Genomic DNA, 25483 nt, shown 5'->3' on the forward strand with positions numbered 1-25483 from the left:
TGTGATGTTTTCACATTTTATTATAAAGTAGAAATACACTTTATTATGCAGTATATTTGAAGGGTTCTGGAGACCTTCTCCCAATCATGATCAACATCAGTGGTTTGGAATTCATTCCCTCAGACTTTTTTCAACGTATAAAATAATATTTAAATTTTATTCCTTCTTTAAAAAGGTGGAATCATGCTATATATACTGTTTTGTGATTTGCTTTACTTGATAACAGGTCCTTTCTGGGTTAGTGCATAGAGATACATTCTGGTCTTTAAGTGGACTTATACTCTTCTATTATATCATAATTTTGTTATCTGTTCCCCTGTTGGTAAACATTGGAGTTCCAATAAGTATCCCTTATGCATGTATCTTTACCTATTTGGACAAATGTTTCTGCAGGATAAATTCTAAGAAGTAGAACTTACATATCAAAGGATGACCATTTTACATCTTAATGGGTATTTTGGTGCTCTATAAAATGTTACATCAATATATCAACATCCTGATATTTATAGGAAATAAACTTAGCTCAGACTTTAAGAAGTTTTAGCGAGGTGATGTGTCATCATTGATGTATACCAGTTGTTCTAATATAAGGTTTCTAGTAATGTAAAACCTTTAAAGTGACAGCTTTTTTATTCTTACAGTGATGGAATGGGGGGATGATATTAAAGCGGTTTCCAAAGATGAAGCAGTAATGTTGGTGAATCATCAGGCAACAGGAGATGTATGCACTCTGATGATGTGCCTCCAAGACAAAGGACTGGTAAGCCATCCTGAACGCAGAGGTGGACGGGAGAAGGGGGAGGTTAACAAAGAATCAATTCAAGTATCTTACTGGGGTTTGGAACATAAACTTTAATATGTATACTTTTTCTGAAAATTGAGAAAATTTTAAAAAGAAAAATATATACAATTCTAAGTAATTCTGACTATAATTAGAATTCTAATCTATAATTCAAAATATTATTCGAACTCCAGGACAGGAATTTGGAGACTTTCAAAAAAGTAGCTGGAAAATAATGTGAATGAGCTGTTTTTTTAAAAAAATAATTGAAGTAAAAGCAGAGTTAATATGGTTCAAATCGGGGACTGTCTTGAGGTGAAGTGGTGGATCACTGGTTTGAGAAATACACAAAAAGCAGTAGTGTTTAAGAGAGAGGTCAGTGAATTAGATGATCTCGGGGATCTTTAGCCAGAAGGAAAAAAGGTAAATATTTTGGATTTCCTTTACAAAGGAAATTGAACAGAAAGATACTACACCCATTTCATTAAGTGTTACTAGGCTGTGTGTGAACTGTTGGTTTTACGTGACTTATATTAATAAGTCAAGATAAAATATATCCATCAACTGGGTGGGTTTAAAATAAATTCAGTCTTTAGCATTAAAAGAATTATCTATCACCTTAGAAGTTGAAGAGGTTGTGTTACTAGAAAACCAAATAAATGGAAAGTGTATAAATTAATGGAGTTAATATTTATCCTAATAGTAAAGAAACAAATCAAAGAAGTTTATTAAGTGCTTCATATTCATAATCAGTGACTGCAAGGATAGAACACCATCCTGTAAGACACTATCCTCGTAAAGGAGCGAACAGTCCAGCAGAGGAAAGCGTAGCGAAGTGAAGAGTATTCAGTAGAGAGGGTGCTCCCCATGATAGGTATAGAAGACTTTGTAGAGGGGCAAGGACATAAGCGTGGCCTAGTTAGAGTGGTGAAGCAGGGGCCTTCTTCCTTAGTGAAATACTCTTGGCCAGAACACCAAGGCAAGGATAAGCCTGGGTGTTTAGGTCCTAGAGATTTTGACTCAGTAGGTCAAGGAGGGGTCATAAAATGAGGTGAGAATAAAGGAAAATATGTTTGATTACTGCAGAATCTTTTCTTGTTTATCTGAAAAGCAGAAGCATAATCTCGAATGTGGAATAAATTCAATCCTTTCTTGAACTGTTAAAAGAATGTCGCTGTATAAATATATTTGCATTTATAATAATATTACTTGTGATATTAAAATTTTGTAAAAACTAGATTATTTGGTCTTGTATGAAAGAGAATCCCCAATTAACAGACATTTTTAATCTTATTGATAGGATCATTACACTCACAGTGATTATTCTGAAGGCTTACAGTGTCCTTGATTGGTTTTTGAATTTCAAAGAATGATTACAGTGGTCAGTATAAATACGCCTAACTTTAGTGCTCTAACCCCAGTTTGGCATGGATGATAACTGTATTAACTAGAATATTAGATAACCTGAAATTCACCAATTGTGTGAACAAAAGAAAATTTGGTTTGTTTGTTTCCTTTTATAAAAAGATTTCTGTTAGTTTGTCTTAGATTCATTTTTCTGTCCAGATTATGATCTGATATTAGTGAGTAGATATTAGTACAATCTTGAGGAATTTATTTTTATCTTCTTTCATAAAGGGTAATAGAGAAATATAAAGCTGGAAGCATTATAATTTCTCCCTCCTGCGCCTATCAAGTATAAGGCAATATTAATTTTCATTTACCAGTAAGAATGTTTGCTTGACTTATTGAATATTCCGTGGGTATATTCAAAGAAAGAAGGCTAATGCTAAATTGTGGCCCAATTTTAAAAAATATTAGTTTAATTGTGATGTGAGTGTAAACAGCTTTTAGAATTCAGGAATCTTCTTGTAACACCCATTAGTGTTACTCAGCGGGAGTCCTGTTGGCATTTTGGTAGGACTGTTGTGTTGTGTTCTGAACTGTCCTGGCTATTGCTGGATGTTTTCCATACCTGGCTACCACCCACTAAGTGCCGGTAGCATGTGCTAGTCAATGTGACAGCCAAAATTGGCCTTAGAAATTTCTAAAAGGGAGAACCATTGACTTTACTATAATTTCAGAAGGATATAAAGAACGGAGTCCTTCATGTAAGCCTCTCTAGATCTTTTGATATGTAGAAAATCTGTGCTTCCAGATAAAGAATAATTGATATGGGCCAATTTTGTTTCTTGAAGATACCTAAGAAATTTCTCAGTGACAGGCCTATGAAACGTTGACAAGAGTTGCTTCAGGCAGCTGGTATTTACTGAGCTTCTTTTGAGGAATATGAAACAAAGGATTAATTGTATTTTCTAAATGTGCTGGTACCTTTTAAATAAGTATCTGTGACTTGAGGCATGTTCTTTTATGGCAATTGATGATAAAACTAAAAACTTTTTTTATTTGTCAAAAGAACTTTATTAGACATGTAATAAACATTTACTGACTTGTAACATTTCCCCTAAAATAAGTTAGGACTTGGGGCACCCGGGTGGCTCAGTTGGTTGGGAGTCTGAGTCTTGATTTTGGCTCAGGTCATGATCTCACGGTTAGTGAGTTCAAGCCCTGCGTCAGGCTCTGCGCTGATGCTGCGGAACCTGCTTGGGATTCTCTCTCTGCCCCTCCCCCACTTGTGTGTGCATGCACTCTCTCTCTCTCAAATAAATAAACTTTAAAAAATAAATAAAATAAGTTAGGACAGAATTATCCATACAAATCTTAGAAGATAGCTTGGCTATCTTATTGAACTGATTTGTTTTAGGTGACCTTCTAACTGAAGAGGCAAATCCACTGTAAGTACAAGGTTAAGTTATATACATTAAATACATTAAAGCTAGAACAAGTAAAGCTTGTTCCTTTAGTGTTGGTATTTTAAACCCAGAAATTAATAAATTGCCACTAAACTTCATACTGTGTATAAAGCTCAAGTATTTTATAGGTTGAAGTCACTTGCTTTCTGTTTTGTTCCTTGGGGCACTTTTCAACAGATTCCATTTAGTTCAGATTTCAGTTAATTTAAACAAGTAGTCATCATTACAAAACAAGACTGAAAAGTGAGATGTTGGTGATCATTTTATTCTGTATTAGTTGACTTGGGGAATCAGTACTTCACTGGGCATGTATCTTTATTTTGTAAAGTGATTTAACATAGTAATGTGAATGAAGTATGAGTTGTGTAACTGACCTATTTAGTGATGCTGAAAAATTATGCTGGAAGCTTTAATGTTACATTCTTTGTCAGCTTTTTTAGTGTTTTTGTAAAAGCAGCAATGGTATTGATGCTTATTTTTTTCCTAATATTTAAGTTCATATAATTTGGTGTTTAGAGGTGAAGTTTACATATGTTATTCCCATAGAAACCAAAGTAGAGCTCTGTTGCACTCTTGATTGAGGTTGTAGCTTTTAATTAATTCCTTTAAGGATTATAACCAGGAATGCTATTTCCTCAGCAGGGAAGAACAATTAACCAGTTTATTAATTAGACCCCTGTTTATAGTTACTTATAATTTTGAAATTTGTTTGAAATAAAGTCTTACGCTCTTAATATGAATATTAATTCTTATCGGCAAGGGATACTATTTCTGTGTTTAAGAACTGAGGTGCTGTAAATTTTTTTAATTTATTCATTTATTTTAAGAGAGAGAGAGAGAGAGAGAGAGAGAAAGCAAGTGAGCATGGGGAAGGGGCAGAGAGAGAGAGAATCCCAAGCAGGCTCCACTGTGTGGAACCCCACACAGGGCTTGAGCCCACGAACTACAAGGTCTTGACCTGTGCCGAAAACAAGATTAGGATGTTCAAATGACTGAGCCACCCAGGGGCCCCAGTTCTGTAAATATGTTTTTGCTGGGGAAGAAGATAGCCTTGCATAAAGTAACAAATATTCTTCTTAATGTAATAGAATGTTAAATCATTCTATTAAATGAAATTTTAAATGTTCGTGTATTTTGGACATTTTTGTACTTTTATAAAATTTTATAATTTTACATTTATATGTAAAATACATTTATATATTTATAATTTATAACTTTTAATATTTTAGCTATTAAAGCCCCATTTTATTTTATTTTATTATTTTTTTAATAGAAATTTATTGTAAAATTGGTTTCCATACTAAAGTCCCATTTTATAAAGCTTTAGTGCTTATTAAACTTACTGCCCTCATTTGGTAACATTAGCCATTTTATTGTTTCCAAATAATTTTACAAGTTCTATAAGAATTACCAGAGACTTTGCTTAGGGAGAGCAAATTTGGAATGGTTAAGTCCAAATTTAAGAAGTTAATTCAGGAATTCCTGGGTGGCTCAGTCAGTTGGACGACTGTCTTCAGCTTTGGTCATGATCTCATGGTCTGTGGGTTTGAGCTCCGTGTTGGGCTCTGTGCTGACAGCTCAGAGCCTAAAGCCTGCTTCAGATTCTGTGTCTCCCTCTCTCTCTTCTCCTCCCCTGCTTGTGTTCTATCAAAAATAAATAAACGTTAATAATAATAATAATAATAATAATAATAGAAAAGAAAAAAAAATTATTTGTTGCACAATAACATACTTGGGATTTCAGGACTTGGAATCAATACCAGTAATTGTTCATAGAGACTTTGTGCTTTAATTGTAGAAATAAACGCTAGATTTAAGATATTTAGGTTAATTAAGAGTGTGGTTGGATAATTATATTTAAAAATTAGAGACCTGGCTAGACTATAGCAGGTTGCTTCTGTTTAACGTATAATTATTTCTTGCTTTTATATATTTTAGGTTGTTGCTCAAATGATGTGGTTGATGGACCATATTTTTAAGTATACAAACTTTGGAATTGTTTCTCTGATTCATGGAGACTTCTTTATAAGACAGGTAAGTAATGAGTATTCTTTTTTAACAGTGATAACCTGATTAAACTGACAATTTATTATAAACATGGGAATAACAAGACCAATTATAATAGATAGAGCCAGTTACACTATCTTAGGGAGCTCTTCCTCCGAATCTTTGTTCTCTGAAACATTTATTTCAATCTGAATTTGAGTATGCTCAAGCAGTGAAATGGTGACATTGCAAATACTTTAATCTCTATCCTCCTCCTCCTATCTAAACAGTGCAATGCTTAGTAACGATTTATCAAGCACCCGCCACATTCCCAGCTCTTCTGCTTCTTAGCCATGTGAATCAGGCAACTTATTTAAATTTCCAGTTTCCTCATTTTTCAGATGAGAATAATAGGTACTCCCCTCACTGGATGGGTGTGGGGGTTAAATTAAGTATACACTCAGAACAGTGCCTGCCCCCTTCGTTGTCATTTTCATCACAATTACCCCTATCGTCATCTGTATTTTCACTATTACTTTTATTTACAAGTCATTGTTCTATGATATAGAAGGTATCTAAATTACCAGTAGGTAGGTAGGGTAGGTAGGTAGGTAGGTAGACAGGTAGGTAGATAGATAGATAGATAGATAGATAGATAGATAGATAGATAGATAAATAGGTAGATAAATAGGTAGATAAATATATATATTTTGGTGACTCGTAGTAGGAAAAGTGAATCCATCAGCTTTTTATGAATACGGAAAATATTTATTTATTTATTTTTTTGAATCCAGAAAAACTGTAGAGTAGAAGATGATATTTGGCACAAATGTAAAGAATGTATATGGGTTTGTTAGAGAAAGGTAGATTGAGAGTGGGTCTGAAGTATTAGGGATAGTTCACTGTATGAGAAAGAATCCTACCTTCTTATCCAGTCAGCACTACATGATAGTATCTCCCTGTGTGCTAAGGATCACACGCTTTATTTTCTCAAAAACTGAAATACGATATGCAGGAGTTTTTATGTATGGTAATGCTTCACTGTTCTGGTATTTATATATTTAGCAGCTTCAGCCTTGCACATAATAATTACTTAATGAATAACTGATGAATCTGATTAAGCCTCATATGAGAACCACAAATTCTGGAAACCTTCTGGAAACCACAAAGCTGGAAGTATGTAGAAAAACTTCTAAGCTCTGTGAATGAATGTAGGTGTGAGAAAACACATATACTTTACTCCAGACAATTTTATGTGCAGAACATTTTTGTTTTTCATATGCTGTGCAATTATCTGGTTTCTTTTGGAAACACTCTTGGTGCTTCTGAGCAGAGAGATGAATAAAAGCACACGCTGGAGCCTTTCTGCAATTTTCCCTCCTACCTCTGTCTTCCTCACTCTTCACCCATCAGCCACACTGGCCTTGGAACTGTTCTTTGAACATGCAGAGCTCCTTCCCATCTCAGGGCCTTTGTCCTGTTTGCTCTTGTCACCTAGAAGACTCTGCCTCTCCTCTCCACTTGACTGGGACCCTCACATCTCTAGCTCCTTGCTCCAGTTTCGCCTCCTTGGGGCTGCTGACCCTGACCTTGTCGACCTTCTCTATCCTCTTACTCTTTTTATTCCTAACACATCACCAACTGAGTTTACACTTTGTAGTTCTCTGTCATTTCCATTTGAGTCAGTTCCGTGAGGGTCTCTCATTACCTCTCTATCTCCAGTGTGTGGGACAGTACAGTGCCTGCTGAGCAGTAGGGGCTCTGTAAATAGTCACTGATCTGATGAATGAGTGAACTCTCAGGAGCAAGTAGAGCAGTGTTTTTCTTTTGGAGTGCTAACGTAATATAAGCGCTAATCACTTGATTTTACCACTGTGGTCAGAAGGGGAGGGAAGGAGGGGGACATCACTATACTTTAGAAACTGTTGTTTCTATTTAATTTTATGGCATCTTAATTTCCAGTGTGTATCTACTTATTCTATATGTATCTGCCTTCATAGGGAAAATCACATCGTGACCAGCAGCTGCTTCTTCTCAAAAAGCACCTAGAAAATAACTATAGGAGCAGAGATCGAAAGTGGATTGTTTTGTTTCCAGAAGGGGGCTTCCTCAGGAAGAGGCGAGAAACAAGTCAAGCATTTGCCAAGAAAAATAACTTGCCATTTCTTACACATGTCACTCTGCCAAGGATCGGGGCAACAAACATTATTTTGAGTGCACTTGTAGCACGACAGGAAAATGGAAGTCCATCAGAAGGAGATGCTAAAGAATTAGGTATGATGGTTTTTAGCATTTTTTTTCTTTTGTTGGAACTCAGGGATTATCTGGAGTTCCAGAAGATAACATTATTGTTCTTTTTTATAATTTTTATCAAATAGAAATAATACTCAAGGAGAAGATGAAAATTTAATGTTTTAATGTTTCTATTTACAGAGTTCATGCTTATAATCATTTATTCACATAACCCAGAAATGCATAAAGTCAAAGGTGTCTTTCCTTACACTGCTTACCCATGCTTCTAGTCATTCCCACTTCTGCAGTAAACATTCATATAAATATCTTTACATATTTGTGGAAGTCTGTAGTATAGATTCCTAGAATGGAATTGCTAGGGCAAAGGTACAGGAATAGAAATGACTGATTTGAAAACCTAATGATAGATACACAAATGGAAATAGTAATAATGTATATTTCGTTCATTTATCAAATGTAGAAAGTTTTGAGGGTTTGTTTTTAAGAGTATGAACTTAATGCAGTTTCACAATGTTTATGAAGAGCCTTCAAATGACTCCCATCATTCCACTACAAATAATACTTATCAAAAGGAAATAATCTGAAATACCGGCAAAAGGGTTTATCCCAGCATTATTTTTATATATTTATTTTTAATTTTTAATTTTTTCTCAGCATTATTTTTAATAGCAAAAAATTGGAAATAGAGGGGAGAACAGAGAAGTAATATCAAATATCCAACCAACACAATATAACCACACGGCCATTACAAATGATGTATACAGAGGGGTTTTATGGCTTTGGAAAAGGCTCATGCTGTATCATGTTAATGGAGTGCGAGGGACATACAACTCTAGTGAAACTGTTATGAGCTCAAATGTGTCAAATGTAGGAGATGAGCTCAAGGAGAGATTCCAGATGTTATCAGTGATTGCTTCTCAGAGCTATAACTTTATGGATGATTTTCCCCCATTTCTTAATACTTTTCTGAAATTAAAATTTTAAGGTTTATTTATTTTTGAGAGAGAGACAGAGAGAGCAGGGGAGGGGCAGAGAGAGAGTGGGACAGAGGATCTGAAGCTGGTTCCGTGCTGATGGTGGAGAGTCCAACTCAGGAACCCTGAGATCATGATCTGAGCCGAAGTCTGACGCTCACCCGACTGAGCCACCCAGGCACCCCCTGAATTTTTTTTATAATGAGTATGTATTACTTTTATGGCCAGGAAAATGCAAACCATACTCAAAGATGCAACTGTCTTGGAGATAGCCTGGTGCATTGTGAAGGTTTGCAGAAGGTATTTGTGCCAGTAACACGAAGACTGTTTTGAACAAGTTTATCTGAGATACTGTGAAATTTGGTGACAAATGATAAATTAAAAAACTGAAAGAAACTCACCAGGCCTGTTTCCTCAGTAGTGTTTTACTGTTTAAAAAATATATTCTTCAGATAAAATAAAAATAGAAATGATTGACCCTCAGAAATATGTGTTTTTAAATGAGGGTTAGGACCAGACATAGAGATAATGCCTGTAAGATTGCACTGAGTTTTCCATTCATGTGTTTTTTTAAGCAGCTGCTTGGCAGTCAGCTCTCTTAATCTTTCATCATCTATTAAAAAGACAAATTGAAATAATCTTTTAATAGAAAAGGAAAGTTCAGAATAGCTTCAGACAGCCACTGTGGCAATGTCAGCCAAGCCAAGGCTTGAAGGCAAAGGTCTTCCAAATAGAATTAGTTGCACTAATAAAGACTGCTGTAGTTTTCTCCAGTCAATAATACCCTGTGGTGTCTAGATCTCAAAGGTAGGGGCAATTGTCATATTGATCACACAATAGTGAAGACATTTTTCTTTCTTTTGGAGAGAAACAATTTCTTTGTATAACCAAAGCAAAGTAGTTTATAATTTATCTTACCTTAGTTAAAATTTTTATTCTAGATGTTTAGGAAAAATAAGAAATTCTAGAAAGTTATATACCCTAAAACTAGTTTTACTTGTATTTTACCATTTTCTTCTCTATGTTTTGGTATTTTGTGTCTTATTTTCTTTAGTATTCATATTCACTCTTTAGTGTTTTGTTCCATATAAACACAAAACAGGCCTTTGTATCTGTTTTAATATGTGATCCATACACATATCAAAATTAAGTTGTGTCTGATTAAGGATTAGTATTTTTTTGTTTCTTGTGTGATTTAATATATATTAAACTGAACTCTGATGATTTTCCCAACCATTTTGTTATAAAACTTTTTAAGCATCCATAAAAGCTGAATGTTGTAGTTAATATCCACTAGCTGAGTGCTTGCTTCGGCAGCACGTATACCACTAGCTGGCCAAATAGATTCTATAATTAACATTTTGCTATATTTACTTTATCCTGTCTTTTTCTACCTTTCTATCCATCCATTAGTCCATCTTCTTTTTTTTAATGCACTCAAAGTAAGTTACAGACATCAGTATATACTTTACTCCTAATCATTTCAGCATGTACAATCATTGGTAACTTGTTAAAATGTGTTTCCTTACATAAATACTCTGTTCCTTTACCAATAGGTTACTTAAACATTATTATTATTTTACCTAATTTTTGTTTAAACCCTTTTTTTGATAGTTTATTTTTTGAAAAAGAGGGAGGGAGAGCATGAGCACAGAAGGGGCAGAAAAGAGAGGGAGAGAGAGAATCTCAGTCAGGCCCCATGCTCAGAGTGGAGCCCAACGTGGGCCTTGATCTCATGACCATGAGATTATAACCTGACCTGAAATCAAGAATTGGATTCTCGGGGCACCTGGGTGGCGCAGTCGGTTAAGCGTCCGACTTCAGCCAGGTCACGATCTCGCGGTCCGTGAGTTCGAGCCCCACGTCGGGCTCTGGGCTGATGGCTCAGAGCCTGGAGCCTGTTTCCGATTCTGTGTCTCCCTCTCCCTCTGCCCCTCCCCCGTTCATGCTCTGTCTCTCTCTGTCCCAAAAATAAATAAAAACGTCGAAAAAAAAATTTATAAAAAAGAATTGGATTCTCAACCAACGGAGCCACCCAGGCGCCCTTTCTTTTCTTTCTTTTCTTTTTTTTAAACCTATTTTTATGGGAATTTTTCCCCTTCAGAATATTATCAAAAAAAATTTTTTAACTCAAAGGTCAGCTTTTAGCTATTTGATATACACAAGTAAAATATCATTAATTATTACTGCACATTTAGTCTTATGTTTAAGTTTTATTTTTTTAGAGATCTCTTAAATACTTCAAACAAAGGACAGACTATCACACAAGTCTGGCTATCTGTACTCTCTGGGAAGATTCATCTCTCAATTCTTGCTCTAACTCCATGCTGGGAATAAAAGCAGCATGCAGAGGACCAACGTGAACAGAACTTTCTTACTGCCTCTCACAATAGCAGTTACCTGTTGTACCTACCAAAGGGTGGACAGTTTTATTGCTTTATTTGTATAGAACTCCTGCTAAAATGGGAGGAGTTTGTGTTGAATAAAAGCAGCAACTGACAATCGTGTGACACTAAAATGCTTAATTTGGGACCTTATTCCAGTATTTATTAATTTTTTTTTTTACTTTTTTTTTTTTTTTTTTACTTTTGTGGTGTGATACCTTAGCTTCTAACTTTTTGATAGGCCAGTTCTTATGACTGATAAAGTATAAATTAGACTTTGATAGTAATTGTATTGAATGCTTGAATGGTGCATGTCCAATAAATAATAGTGCTCTGTTATTTGTTAATTTATTTGAATTTCAGCCATTTTATAATATATTAGGAAATGCTTGGTTTCATCCTAAATGAAGATGATACACTAAATGATACATCCTTATATCATATAAAACAGTAACAACCAAAGTTCATCTGTTTTCTTAAAGCAAAAGATACATCAATATGCTTTATTTATACTATATTATTTGCTGTAAATAATGTAAAAATTGATCCAATTTTAAGTGGTTTTTTTTGTTTGTTTTTTTGTTTTTTTTTTTTTTTGCTTTGTCCTCAGAGAGCAAGTCAAAAGGCCTCCAGTGGATAATAGATACAACTATAGCTTATCCCAAAGCTGAACCCATAGATATTCAAACCTGGATCCTTGGATACAGGAAACCAACAGTCACACATGTACATTACAGGTAAGAGTTTTGTGTTAGTACTCAGCATATATCCAACTTAAAGTATTATCTCAAGCAGTGTTTTAAAATTAAATTTTTAATCAATAGTGAAAATAGTTGGCTCAAAATCATTCTTATGCTGAATTTTTAATATGAAAATATCATTTGAAGTAGTTATTTTCACTGAGTGATAAAAGTCTCTCAAAATGGTATTCTAGAGGCACTATGATTACTTGATGGCCTGACACTCTGAGCAAGGGTGATTAAGGGCAAACATCAAACATAAATATATACTCATTTGGGCAAAGTAGATTTGTATGAATAGAAATGAAATTTGTTTTTAAGTCATTAAATCACATAAGATTTTCCAAATGATTAAATTGAGAATTTAGCTGAAACTTATACTTTAAAATTTTTAGTATTTTAATATTTAACATTTTAACATGTTCATTTGCATAAACAACAGCAAAAACATTTATTGAATATTGCAGCTTCTTGAGATTTTTAAAAGTAGATTGCTTTTTAAAAAAGAGTATCATGTAAATGTGTGTAGGTATTTATATCAAAGCATGATGCTGATGAGGCTTGGATAGATTTGACCGCTTTATAAGCCATTTATCTTTACTGTATTTCCTGGCCAAAGATCTCACTCAACCCATGGCAGCTAAGTTACAAACTGAGCAGTTGGTCCACTGAAAGATCACAATTGCCACAAAAGCCCTCAATTCAAGCGGAAAACTACTCAAATTACATACTCACTGCAAGTAGATAGGTACATGTTTTCATATATATAAACCATCATAGTTTTACACATAGAAGTACAAATTTGGAATAATTTGAAACTAAAATTTTAAAACTTAAAATTAAATGTTACAATTTGCGTTTTTGGTGTGTAAGAGAGGACTATAAAATTACAGTTGAGTCCACTGTGTGACTTACGTTGCCAAATTATGAAGTTCATGTGTAAGATAAGAAGTAATTCTTGAGAACTGTACTGACTACATTTCACATGTGTTGTCCACTTTACTTATGGAGCACTTACTATATATAAGGCAGTGTGCCAGGCCCTGAAAGAATTTCTCCAGGAACGGTTTTATTTTCATATAGAAGAGGCTTATCTAGCCTTCACTAAACTTTTAAATTGTAATCTATAAATGAAGCTCAATTCTGATGCCCAAGCAAAAATACATGACTGTTGGGTGTATGTTCTGGACATGTGTAGATTGTATTTGAGTCAGATATATGTAGATCTTCCTAGCACATCATACCCAAAAGGAACTGAGACAAGGAAGAAAATATTAATTACAGAGGCATTCTATTATAGTTCACCCTGCTTTCTTTTTTAACCAATAAGTAGAAAACAATTTTATTTTATGGATTAAAAAATGAATGGAATAATAAGGGATCTTAGAAATTCAAGAAATGTCAATTTTTAGCAAAATTATTTTACCAGAAGTAAGTGCAAGGTCCTTAAATTCACTTGAAGCAGGAGTTCTTAACTGTGGTTCTCATGGATGAACCTGAGAATTTTTCTTTTTTGCCTTCAAAATCAGATGTTGTTTTAATTTTTTGTATTTATTTATTTTGAGAGAGAGAGACAGTTAGATCAGGTGGGGGGGGGGGCAGAGAGAGGGGGAGAGAGAGAATTCCAAGCAGGCTCCACACTGTCAGCACAGAGCCTGACGCAGGGCTCAAACTCGAACTGTGAGTTCATGACCTAAGCTGAAACCAAAATTCGGACACCCAACCAATTGAGTCACCCAGGCGCCCTAGATGTTGTTTTAATTAAAAAAATTTTTTGAGTATACTTGACAGACATACAGTGTTACATTAGCTTCCAGTATATACCATGGTGATCCAGCTTCTCTCTACATTATCCTCACCACAAGTGCAGCTACCATCTGACCTCAGAGAATTTTGAATTTTTCAACTCCTTCTCTATACAAAATGTTCTAGATGTATGCAGTTTTCTGCAGAGAAGCTTCACAGATTTCAATCTAGTCTCAATATAGATTAAGGGTTTAAAAAAAGATTAATGACCCCTGATTTAGAGATCAAAACCAAATAGTAAATAGAAGAGGTGGGATGGTTAGTTTGATACAGAAAAATACTTCTGTTGATAAAAGTGAAGCTTCTCAGAAGTATATTTGACTATAGAAATGTTATTACCGACATAGAAATAATAAAGAAAATTCTAAAATATTAGATTAGCAGAGATGAAATCATGATACAGAACCATATCCTGAAATAGTAATTACAATACACATCATGCCCAGTTATTTATTTATACACACGCACACACACACACACACACACACACGCACACCCTAGGAGTCTCGTGACAGGTAAAGAGATATACTGTTGGGTTTTTTTTTTTTTTTATGTTTATTTATATTTGAGACAGAGAGAGACAGTATGCGAGCTGGGGAGGGGCAGAGAGAAATGGAGACAAAATCTGGAGCAGGCTTTGAGCTATCTGCACATGACCACACTGTCAGCACAGAGCCAGACATGGGGCTAAAACTCACGAACTGTGAGATCATGACCTGAGCCAAAGTCAGATGCTTAACCAACCGAGCCACCCAGACACCCTGAGAGATACACTGTTCTTTACAGAAATTTAATAAAAAAAATTTATTGTCTAACCAGTGTTAGGAAAAGGGAAGGACTTAAGTTCAGATGGGAAAGAGAGGGGAAGTGAAAGGGGCAAGAAAGAGTGAGGTGTCTTGGCATCAGGATAGTTTTGAGATTTGCAAGAAGCTTGTGAGAAGGGATGTGGGCCATGTCTGTGGCAGCTGCCAGGGACAAATCTCTATCACCCACGGGTTGACTAGGTCTCCGCCTGTATTGTTCGAGGCCATCTGGACACCCTGGGAGATAGGGAAAGGAAGATTGGTTTTTTGTTTTGGTTGGGGTTTGGGGGGGGAGTTGTCCCCCCCCCGCCTCCAGTTTTCTCAATTCTAAAATAAACTGTTTATTGTTTATCATGGAGTTTTCCTGGCGGGAATAACACCATAGAAATTAAAATACATTTAAACAAACATGGTACTCCTTACTCATTTTTTTTCCTGTTCTCAGAAAGATTGGTTTTTGTTCCAACACTCCAGTTGTTTGGTTATATTTTTAAAGTTTTAAACAAGGATGAGATGTTTCCAGTTAGAATAAGAGACTTAAAATGCGACATTGGAAATCACGTATATACAAATGTGAATAATGTAAGTAACTGAGGTTAAATCTTTCTCTTTTACTGTGGGGTGGTTGGCAAGAAAAACTAACCAGCGCTGACTACTTAAAGCAGGGAACAGGTGCCTTGAGAGATGGAAAAGGTGCTCAGGAAACTGTATAGGCAGATTTTAAAATTATTAGTGAATGTACTTTTTCCCTGAAATTTAGCATAATTTTTCCAGAACTTTTCTATTAAGCCATATGTACAAGCCAATTTTGTTTCGTATCATTTAGAAAGTATTTATTTTCTTCCTACCTCCAGCTGACTTTTTCTTTTAATAAAGCACCACATCAGTCTTAGAGAATTTAATTGAAATGATTACTTGAGATTATGGTGTAGCTGGGCAAGTTGGTACCGTTGCTAGTTTTTTTCAGTGTGATCTAGGGTATACATGTGAGAGTCAAAAATAATTATTCCATTCTGCTCAGCATTTATCAGATGCCACTTAGAGTATTGAGTGTATTTTAACTGCTCTATTTTAAAAGAAATAATACGGCTGGTAGAAAGTTATGAAAATACCTAATACTGTATGTATAAATCCTACAACACGACTACCACTTAAAAGACCATTTTAGATCAAATCAAAGCAAATTTGGAGTTGGTAATAATTAAATGAAACATAATTCCAAGAGAAACTACCAGTTGAAAATATAAATAGGTTAAGGAAAACTTTAACCATCAGTAACCACTAAGTCTGTAATAAGTTTCTGTATTTATGAAGTACTTTTACCACATTTTAGGTATATTTCATGGAGGACAGCAACTGTCCTTTCCCGTGTGATACATCTGTGCCTCTGGGTGACTGGGGTAGTCTTAGAACACTGTAACATTCCTGACCATCAGAATTTACTTGTCATCATTGATTGTCATCACTTATTTAACATTAATCAGTAGTTGGGCCACTTATTATTTCTTTGATACATTTCTTTTCTTGGAAATTATTATCAAGGCTTCCAGGTAAATTCTGTTGCCTCTTCTATACCTCATTGGAATATACAGGTGTAGGGAGATTTCTGAGCAAAAAAAGGCATTTTGGGGGTCGCATGGCTCGTTCAGTCAGAGGGGCACTTGACTGCATCTCGGGGTCATGAGTTTGAGCCCCACGTTGATTTAGAGATTACTTAAGTAAATAAAACTTTTTTTTTTAACGTTTATTTATTTTTGAGACAGAGAGAGACAGAGCATGAGCAGGGGAGGGGCAGAGAGAGAGGGAGACACAGAATCTGAAACAGGCTCCAGGCTCTGAGCGGTCAGCACAGAGCCCGATGCGGGGCTTGAACTCACTGACCGCGAGATCATGACCTGAGCCGAAGTCGGCCGCTTAACCAACTGAGCCACCCAGGCACCCCAAAACTTTTTTTTAAAAAGGCATTTTCTCCTTCAGAGTGATTCCAGTCATAATGTATTAGTAAAACCAAATACTTAGAAAACATTTAGTTTTTATTTAAATAAGAAAAGACTATCTAGATTACCAGAATGTACGGCAGAACGTTCTTCTAGGTTTTAAGTTTCTGTATTGATGCTTAGGAAAAAGCATAAGAGTGCAATAGCTTATTTTAAATGTTCTGAAATAAACTATTTTTTTCCCAAGAGCAGTTTTCTACATTGTCCATTCACTTCTTCTTGGGTTTATATGTAAACTTTTAGGATTTCTGGAAGAGACAAACCCTAAACATGTATGTTACTATATGTTATAAAAGACTTTCCTAAAATACCACATAAATGAGAAAGTAAAAATTTGTGACATGGTTATATGTTAGATCCCATCTTACAAATAGTGTTGTTATCTGTCAAAAGTCAAACTTTTAAGGCAAATGTTTGGAGCTAATTCCTTAGAAAATTTGCAGTAAGTGGTAACTAATTACCCAGACCATTTTGCTAATTAAACCCAATGCACACGTAGCTCCTCAGGCAAACCATCGTAGGACCTTACTGGCTAGAGGTTGCCCCAGCTTCAGTGACTGCATTGTTTAAGCACCAAATGATATACTGATTAAAAAGTTTTTTAAAAACCATAAAGCACCTTACAAATGCAAAGTGCCATTATTAAGGTATATAATGTGTATGGATTATTGTCAAATCCAGTGTTAGTAAATTAGTGTTCCTTCCCCATCTAAGCCACTTATTATTTTAAGAGAAAAGAGGTCCTTTCTTATTCTTTACTTTCCAATATTATGTATTATTTAACCAGGGGAATATTTTTTATTAGTATGCATACAACCACATTATTGATCTTTTTCAAAAGTAATGCTTGTTTTAAAAAAGGAACTAAGGCTTAATTATGAGAAACATTTGAGGGAACATTTTCTCCTCCCACTTTCCCTTTTATGTTATTACTGTCACACTGGAAGACAGCTTATTCCTATTAAAGAAGTAATTGGCACAGTGTGCTGCCGTTAAGAACTTAATAGGAAAATTAAACATGATTAGATTTTAACTACAGGGATAGAATGTTATAAGGATAAAAGCAAAAGTAATCTATATCCTTAATATAAATGTCTTCACTCCAAAAATAAGACATTGAGTTAGAGAAAATGATCCTCTTGTGCAGAAGTAGTTTATATTTTTATTTTAAAAATTTTAAAAGGTGTTGCTTTCACGTCTTATTTGATTGGAATTTTGGTTACTTTGGAGAAGACATCCATTTAAGGACTTTGAGCAGGAACTTACTTTCGGTTTTGGAGGGAGGGAATTCATTCAGAAAATGATTATTTGACTAATTAATATTTTTTAAGAAAATATGTTCACTAGGGGTGCCTGGCTGGTTCAGTCAGTAGAGCCTGCAACTCTTGATCTCAGGGCTGTGAGTTCAAGCTCCACACTGTGTGTAAAGATTACTTAAAAACAAAATCTTGCCATTATTTCCCTTTCCAGTTCCATACCCCTTCTTTCCCACTATCAAAGCCACTACCGTAATTTGTGTGTAACCTTCCTGTTCTAATGTTATTACACAGAGACATTTATAACATATAATGTTCTGTATGTTATTAAAAATGTATACAATCATATGTAGTTTATCATTTTACAACATGTATTTTTTCCACTCTGTATTATTTCCTAGATCTTTTTGTTTTTACACTTATGGTTCCCTTTCATTTATTTGAACTGTTAACACGCTATTCTGTTCCCATGATATGATTGTCACACATCATCTATTCATTCTCCTACTGTTGGATACTTGTTTCTTCAGTATTTTTGCTACTATAATAAACAATGTTGAATGAACATTTTTATACCTCTTTCACTAAGCATGTACTTGTGAGAGTTAAAGTAGGGTGTGTCTCCACCCAGCGGTAGAAGTGCCAGATCGTAGGGTATGCACATTTTTACCTTTATTGGGTAGAGCCAAATAGCTCTCAAAGTGGTGACATCAGATTACAATCTCATTAGCAGTATAGAGATCACCTCTTCCAGTATATATGTCAAAGTCATCACCTTTAACTTTTTCAAATGTGATACACTTGAAATGTTATATATTATTTAGCCCTCAGGTTTCATACGTATGAGGTAAGTGTTATAATCCTGCAATCTGATAGTACAATCCACTGCCATGAAACAAAGATTAGGGTGAAGCTAGCATCTTTATCTAAGCATTCAATCGCTGTTAGAAATCTTACTGGTTTGCTCATGGCTGTCTGTCTGTCACATCTAGAACTGAACGCCCGTGAGAGCAGATACTTCATCTGTCTTGTTTCATAATTCTCAGAGCAATGCTGGCATACAGTAGAAATGCAATACTTATGAATGTACGAAGGCTAAAGTTTATGCTGTCTAGACATGCACTGTCCAGTTATAGCAGCCACTAGCCACGTGTGACTGTTGAGCCCCTAAAATGTGGCTAGTCTGATTTGAGATGTTTTTTAAGTGTAAAATACACACTGAATTTCAACAACTAGGAGGAAAAAGGAATCTGAAATATCTCATTAATGATTTTTGTTGATGACATGTTGAAATGATAATATTTTAGATTGGGAGGGTTAAAGGAGTACATTTCTCTAATGCTGTTAGATGCCTTCTGTTATGTACTTTGTAAAACATTAAAATTATTTTCAGAAATAAAAGTTTGCAACTATGGGAAATATTTCACAGAGGGAAGATGCTGTTCCAGCATGCTCCCATAAAATTCCCTTTTTATATTTCCCTTTAATATTTGTTTTTATGTATGTTTTTAATGTAGCTGTGGCTGTAATAGGCATAAAAGTTATTTGTATGCTACTTTTTCCCATAGAGCATTTTAATGAACATTGTACCCATACTTCCTATGTACTAGGTGTTAAGATTATAAATTTTGTAAGTATTTTAAAATATTGTTATAAAGTCTTTACATTTTTAGTGCCTTTCCAAAATCCTACATAGTATATACATTTAATGACCCATTTCCCTATTAGTCATAGACTTGTCAGATTTTATTCTTGACTTTTAATAATGCCATGCTGAATATATTAGTACTTACATATAGCTCCCTCCACCCCATGTTTTAGATTCCTTTTATAGTAGATATTTTTAACCTGTTATTTCTGATGTTAGCTTGGAGAGTATTATTAAAGTTACATCTGAATGGGGAAAGTGATTGTCAGAGAGATGAGGGAAAAGTGTATGAGAAAAATTACCGACATATAAAAACAGTATATTATTTTGGTAATTTTATGCATAAACCTAATATATTTGTGATTCTGGTTTTCCTTTCTGTTTTTTTCCTTACTTCCTAAAACAACAAAATTTAAAAATCACAAGTTTTTATAAGTTTTAGAGGCTATAATTTCAGAAATAGTTTTTCTCTCTAAAACTTTTCTTATGGAAAATATCAAACCTATAAATTCAGCCCAGGTACCTATCCTACTCTTATGGGGAATGTTGTTTTCCCTATGCTATTTCCCAGAACCCGCTGGAATATTTTGAAGCAAGTCTCAAATATCCTATCATTTCATTTGTAAATATTTCATTACATATTCTCTAAAATATAAGAGTTCTTTTGTAAAAAAACATTACATAGTATCATACCTAAAAGTGTTAATAACAGTTCCTTAATACCATCAGATATCTAGACAATTGTCAATTTTTCTGAATTATCTCATAAGTGATTATATATATATATATATACATTTATTTATTTTAACGTTTATTTATTTTTGAGACAGAGAGAGACAGAGCATGAACAGGGGAGGGTCAGAGAGAGAGGGAGACACAGAATCTGAAACAGGCTCCGGGCTCTGAGCTGTCAGCACAGAGCCCGACACGGGGCTCGAACTCACAGACTGTGAGATCATGACCCGAGCTGAAGTCGGATGCTCAACCGACTGAGCCACCCAGGCGCCCCTCATAAGTGATTTTTTAAAAACAGTTTGGATTCAATTAGATTATAATTGGTCAATATATCTCTTATGTTTCTTTTTATTTACTGATTCCCCCTCTCTTTCTTTTTTCTTGTCCTTGTAGTTTATTTTTGAGGGTACCAGATTATTTGCCCTGCAGGCTGGCTACAATTTTTATTTTGCTGATTGTATCCTGTGTATTTCTCTGTCCCTTCTGTTTCCTGTTAATTGGGGGGTAGGGACTAAAACTTCATCAGATTGAAGTTTGAATTTGCTTGATAAGAAATGCTTCATAAATAGTGATACTTACTTCCATCAGGATGCATAAAATGTCTGATTGTCAGAAATGATTTTTGAATGCTTTTATTAGCTAAAAAACTTCAAAACAAATACATCCAATGCTTTCAGGAAAAAATGATACTTCCTCATTCCATCCCTTTAACCCCGTGATGTTAGGAACTTCATTTTAGAATTGGGGCCTCTTCTGGCATGTAACACATAACAAGTATCAATTTTGCCTAAAATACCCTCCTAGTGATCTTATATGAAGGTTCATAGCCTTATATTATTTCGTGAACCATTAAAAAGCGTTTTTCCCTGTGTCCCAAACTATAAAGGTGTTGGAAATGTTCTAAACTTAATTGAGCAATGAACTATATATCATCCACTGGGATGACTGGTAGTTGTTTTAGTCAGGGTTTCTTCAGGGAAATAGAACCAAGAGGATATACAGAGTGATCTGTAAGATGAGGTTCAATTTAGGAATTGGCTTTCATGATTGTGGAGGCAGAGCAGTCCCATAATCTGTTGTCTGCAAGCTGAAGAACCACCAAAGCAAGTGGAAAATTCTGTCTGAGTCCCGAGGTCTGCGAAAGGGAGGGCAGGAGAGGCTGATGGTGTAAGTACCTATCTGAGTCTGAAAGCCCAAAAAGCAGGACCACTAATGTCTCTAGGTCGGGAAAAGACAGCTAAGCTCAAGCAGAGAGAGCAGACTCACCCTTCTTCCACTTTGTTCTATTCAGACCTTCAACGGATTGTGTGATGCCCATCTGCATTGATGGGGGCATCAATCAAATCTTCTTTACTAAATCTACTGATTCAAATGTTAATCTCTTCTAGACACACCCAGAAATAATGTTTACCAGCTATCTGGGCATTCCTTATCCTGGTCAAGTTGACATGTAAAGTTAACCATCACAAAAGTCTACATAGAAAACCTAAGAGACTGAGTTGACCATCTATTTATAGAGTTCAGTAATCTTCATATAAAATCACTACAGAAAAATCATTGGTATCCCTTATCTTGGCAATAAATAGGAAATACAATTTTTTAAAAATATACTCTTCCCAGAGGCAAAACTATAAAGTACCTAGCAATAAAACTTAATGAAAAAATATATAATGTTTATTTTTCATGAAGAAAAAATATAAAACTTCATTGAAGAACATAAAATACCTGAATAAATGGAAAGAGAGACTGTGCTCATAGAGGGGAAGACTCAAAATTACAAAGATGTCAGTTCTCCCAAATTAATCAATAAATTTAACATAATTACAGTTACAAGAGGGTTTTTCTGGAAACTTGACAAGATTGTTCTAAAGTTCATTTGAGAGAGCAGAGATAACGGAACATAGCTAAGGTAGTTCAAAGACGAAAGAAACAGAGGAATACTTCCTACCAGATGTCAGGGTTTAATGTAATTATGAGGGCAGGGCCAGATCAATGGAAAGATTTAAAAATCCAGACTTATTTTGGAACTTCTATATGATTTAGTAAGTATCATTTATCAGAGGAACATGAACAGACTATTCAACAAATGAAGTGGTTTGAGACCATTGGTTTTATATCACATATAGTGACCTACCATAGAGTTGCTATTCAACTGTGGACAGACAACGCCTCTGGTGGGGAGGGATCTTTCTTCTCATTATAGTATTTGAAGTTTTTTTTTACAATGTGAATGTATTAATTCTTCAATTTAAAACCTAATCAAAAAAAGAAATTGCCTGTAGAATTTAGGATTTTGGTCTAATAGTCCTTTGCATAATTTCAACAAATGCATTTTCATCAGGTAGTTATAAGTATTTAATAACTTCACATGTAAAATAAATATCATTTGGGGCACTTGGGTGGCTCAGTCAGTTAAGCATCGGACTTCGGCTCAGGTCATGATCTCACAGTTTATGAGTTTGAGCCCTGCTTTGGCTTTTGTGTCTCTTTTTCTGTGTTTCCCCCGCTCACACTCTGTCTCTCCCTCTCTCTCTCAAAAATAAATAAACATTTAAGTAAGTTAAAACATATATATATAATTTAATAGATGCTAAATAGATTTTACCCCTTTAAATCCGTCATATTGAAATACTCAAATTGTATAGTCTAGATTTTCATATTCTAGTGCTTTATCCGTAATTTAAAAGTGAACTTTAAGAGGCTTAAATTTCTATAATATATTTTTGGTGTAAAAGTTGGAAGAAAGTAGGATAAAATTAATATGGTGAAAATCAGTCATTTAACAAAATGGGGACCAAATTCCAGGTCACCTTTTCCCAGTAACTGTAAGTCTAAAGTAGTTCACGCCTAAGTGGTACACACTTAGGTACTAGTGATGCACCCTTAGAGGTTTACCACCCTCTGCCCCAGTCCCCAAATTACCCATCTGGGAGTGAGGTGATAAGAGTGCCTCTTGAGCTAAAATTAGGCTTTCTTTATTCCTAGCAGAAGGAAATAGTGTCTTGTCTTTAGTTTTTCTTTTTCTTTTTTTTTTTTTTTTACATTTTTTCTTAATGTTTATTTATATTTGACAGAGAGACAGAGTGCGATCTGGGGAGGGGCAGAAAGAGGGGGAGACACAGAATCTGAAGCAGGCTCTAGGCTTCAGGCTTCAGAGAGCCTGACACGGGGCTCCAACTCACAAACTGTGAGATCATAACCTGAGATGAAGTCAGACGCTTAACCAACTGAGCCACCCAGGCACCCCTGTCTCTACTTTTTTTTTATGCTAGGGTTTTCTCTATCCTTGCTTAGAATTATTGTTCATTTCACCCCTACTTCTGCTGTGTCTAATAATTCTCTTCTTCTTCCTGTCTGCTTTTCTTCTCACCTCTTGTTTTCTGTTGCTTTGTCTCTGTATCCTAGCCTCTCCCTGGAAAAGCACGGACATTTTTGTCTTCAGTCACTGTTCAGAACTTCTAGTTGGAAAATGGAAAGTTACACATTAAATTCAATCTTCAAGTTTTTAGTTCTGCTTGGCTGTTTTTATTAATGTTCACCACCCACAAGTTCATTCTTTTCTGTACCCACAGGTTTCCCCTCCCCCCTTTCCTTTAAGAAAAGAAAACAATTTGGCAGCATTTAGGATGCCGGAGGCATTGGTCTTAATTGAATTTTGACTGAATTGTGGGTTGAATTCTGTATTTCTGTAATGAAGTTGAAATTTGAAAGAGGTGAACCATCATTTCAAGTGAGATAAAATCTTCATCCTCTACTTAGAAGATAGACTTAATTTCTTCGCAAATATTTATAAAAAGTTATACACGGAAGAAATTTTGTACTGTTGACATAGTCGAGATAAAAAACCAAAACCTATAAATCTAATTTACTAAGTTATTTTCAGTATGTGAATCTGGACATAATGTGATTTGGAGAACTAGGATGAGCTTTGGAAATGAAGAGCCCTCTCCCCACCTCCCTGGCCCAGTGGAGTTCGCCCTCTCCTTGTCACTTTTTGGTCTCTTCAGGATCAAGCACAGTGACTGCCACTGGTATTCAGAAACTATTTTTGTTTTCTAACAGTTAATTTAGTGTTGTTAGAAATATTATATTCCCAAAATAAAAAAAAATTCTTAGCATTTAATTTTTGATTGAATAATGGTTAAGCATAACTCTCACTGAAGATCACTATCTTTTAGTTACTTGAAGTCAGTTGAATCTGAGAAATGGCAGGGCTAGCTAGGTCTTTTTGTCTAACCACTCATTTAATGCAGGATCACACACACACACACACACACACACACACACACACACACACACAGTGACAAATTGCTTAAATATAGACTTCTCCAGGATCCTGTTTTTAGCTCTCTTTTGTCTGTGGAGGTTGAGTTCATAGTAGAGTAAATAGAAACAGCCCCTCTAGAGTCTTACTGCTAGTTCTCAGCCCTTCTACCAAGTTCCAGACCCTCATTTCACTCTCCCTACTGGGATAACAAGTTGTTGTTTCTGCAAGCCTGGTATTTCTAACACTGAACTCACTTTCCTTCACACAAACTTGTTTCTCCTGGATGTCTAAGTGGGATTTATGCTGATATCATTCTGCCCTCACCCAGAATGAAAATTTCGAATTTCTTTGACCCTTCTAGTTTTTAATTCTGCATCTCAAATTCAGCTACCAATTCCTATGAAGGAAACCTCTGCGATGTTTCTATTTTTTTTTTTAATCTAAATACCACAGACTAGTTCAAGCCTCATTACCTTTTACTTGGAGTGTATTTTCTTATTAAATATTTCCTTTATTGATATTGGTTCCATCTTAAGTCTGTTTTACTTATTTTACTGCTATGTTCCTCTTCCTACAGCATGATACCTTCTTTTTCCTTTTTCCTTTTTATTTGTGTTTTGTTATAAACATTAGTGGGATAATTGGCATGATTTGAATGAAGTTTGTAGATTTTAGATTAGATAATAATATTGTATCAGTGTTAATCTCCTGATTTTGATCATTCCATTATGGTTACGTAAGAGACTGCCCTTTTATTTAGAAAATACAGATGGAAGTATTTAGGGGACACTAATTTACTCTCTAAAGTTGAAAACTCATATGTATATGTGTCAGAAAGCTATATATAGAGAGAAAGAATGTTAACATAAAGCAAATGTGGGAAATACTGATATTTGGGGAATCTGAATGAAGCATATATGTGAATTCTTTGTACTATTTTTACAAATTTTTTTGTGAAATTATTTCAAGATTAAAAGTTTTAAAAAGTCAGGGCACCTGGGTGGCTCAGTCGGTTAAGCATCCAACTCTTGGTTTCGGCT

At 35.0% G+C, this 25483-nt stretch overlaps 1 protein-coding gene across 3 annotated transcripts in view; it reads left to right on the forward strand.

The window, feature by feature from the left end:
- LPGAT1 (lysophosphatidylglycerol acyltransferase 1) overlaps positions 1–25483 on the forward strand; it is a 91169-nt gene that overhangs the window by 32082 nt on the left and 33604 nt on the right. For all 3 annotated transcript variants that reach the window (XR_003965866.1, XM_030302240.1, XM_030302241.1), the window contains 4 exons: positions 642–760; positions 5533–5628; positions 7581–7854; positions 11802–11928. Coding sequence is in view for 2 of the 3 variants with exons in the window: in XM_030302240.1 (XP_030158100.1) it covers positions 642–760; positions 5533–5628; positions 7581–7854; positions 11802–11928 (616 nt within the window). In the remaining variant the exon portion in view is untranslated. The remainder of the gene's footprint in view (positions 1–641; positions 761–5532; positions 5629–7580; positions 7855–11801; positions 11929–25483) is intronic.

This window comes from Lynx canadensis, chromosome F1 (genome assembly GCF_007474595.2).
Source record: "Lynx canadensis isolate LIC74 chromosome F1, mLynCan4.pri.v2, whole genome shotgun sequence".
In the NCBI taxonomy this organism is placed as follows: Eukaryota; Metazoa; Chordata; class Mammalia; order Carnivora; family Felidae; genus Lynx; species Lynx canadensis.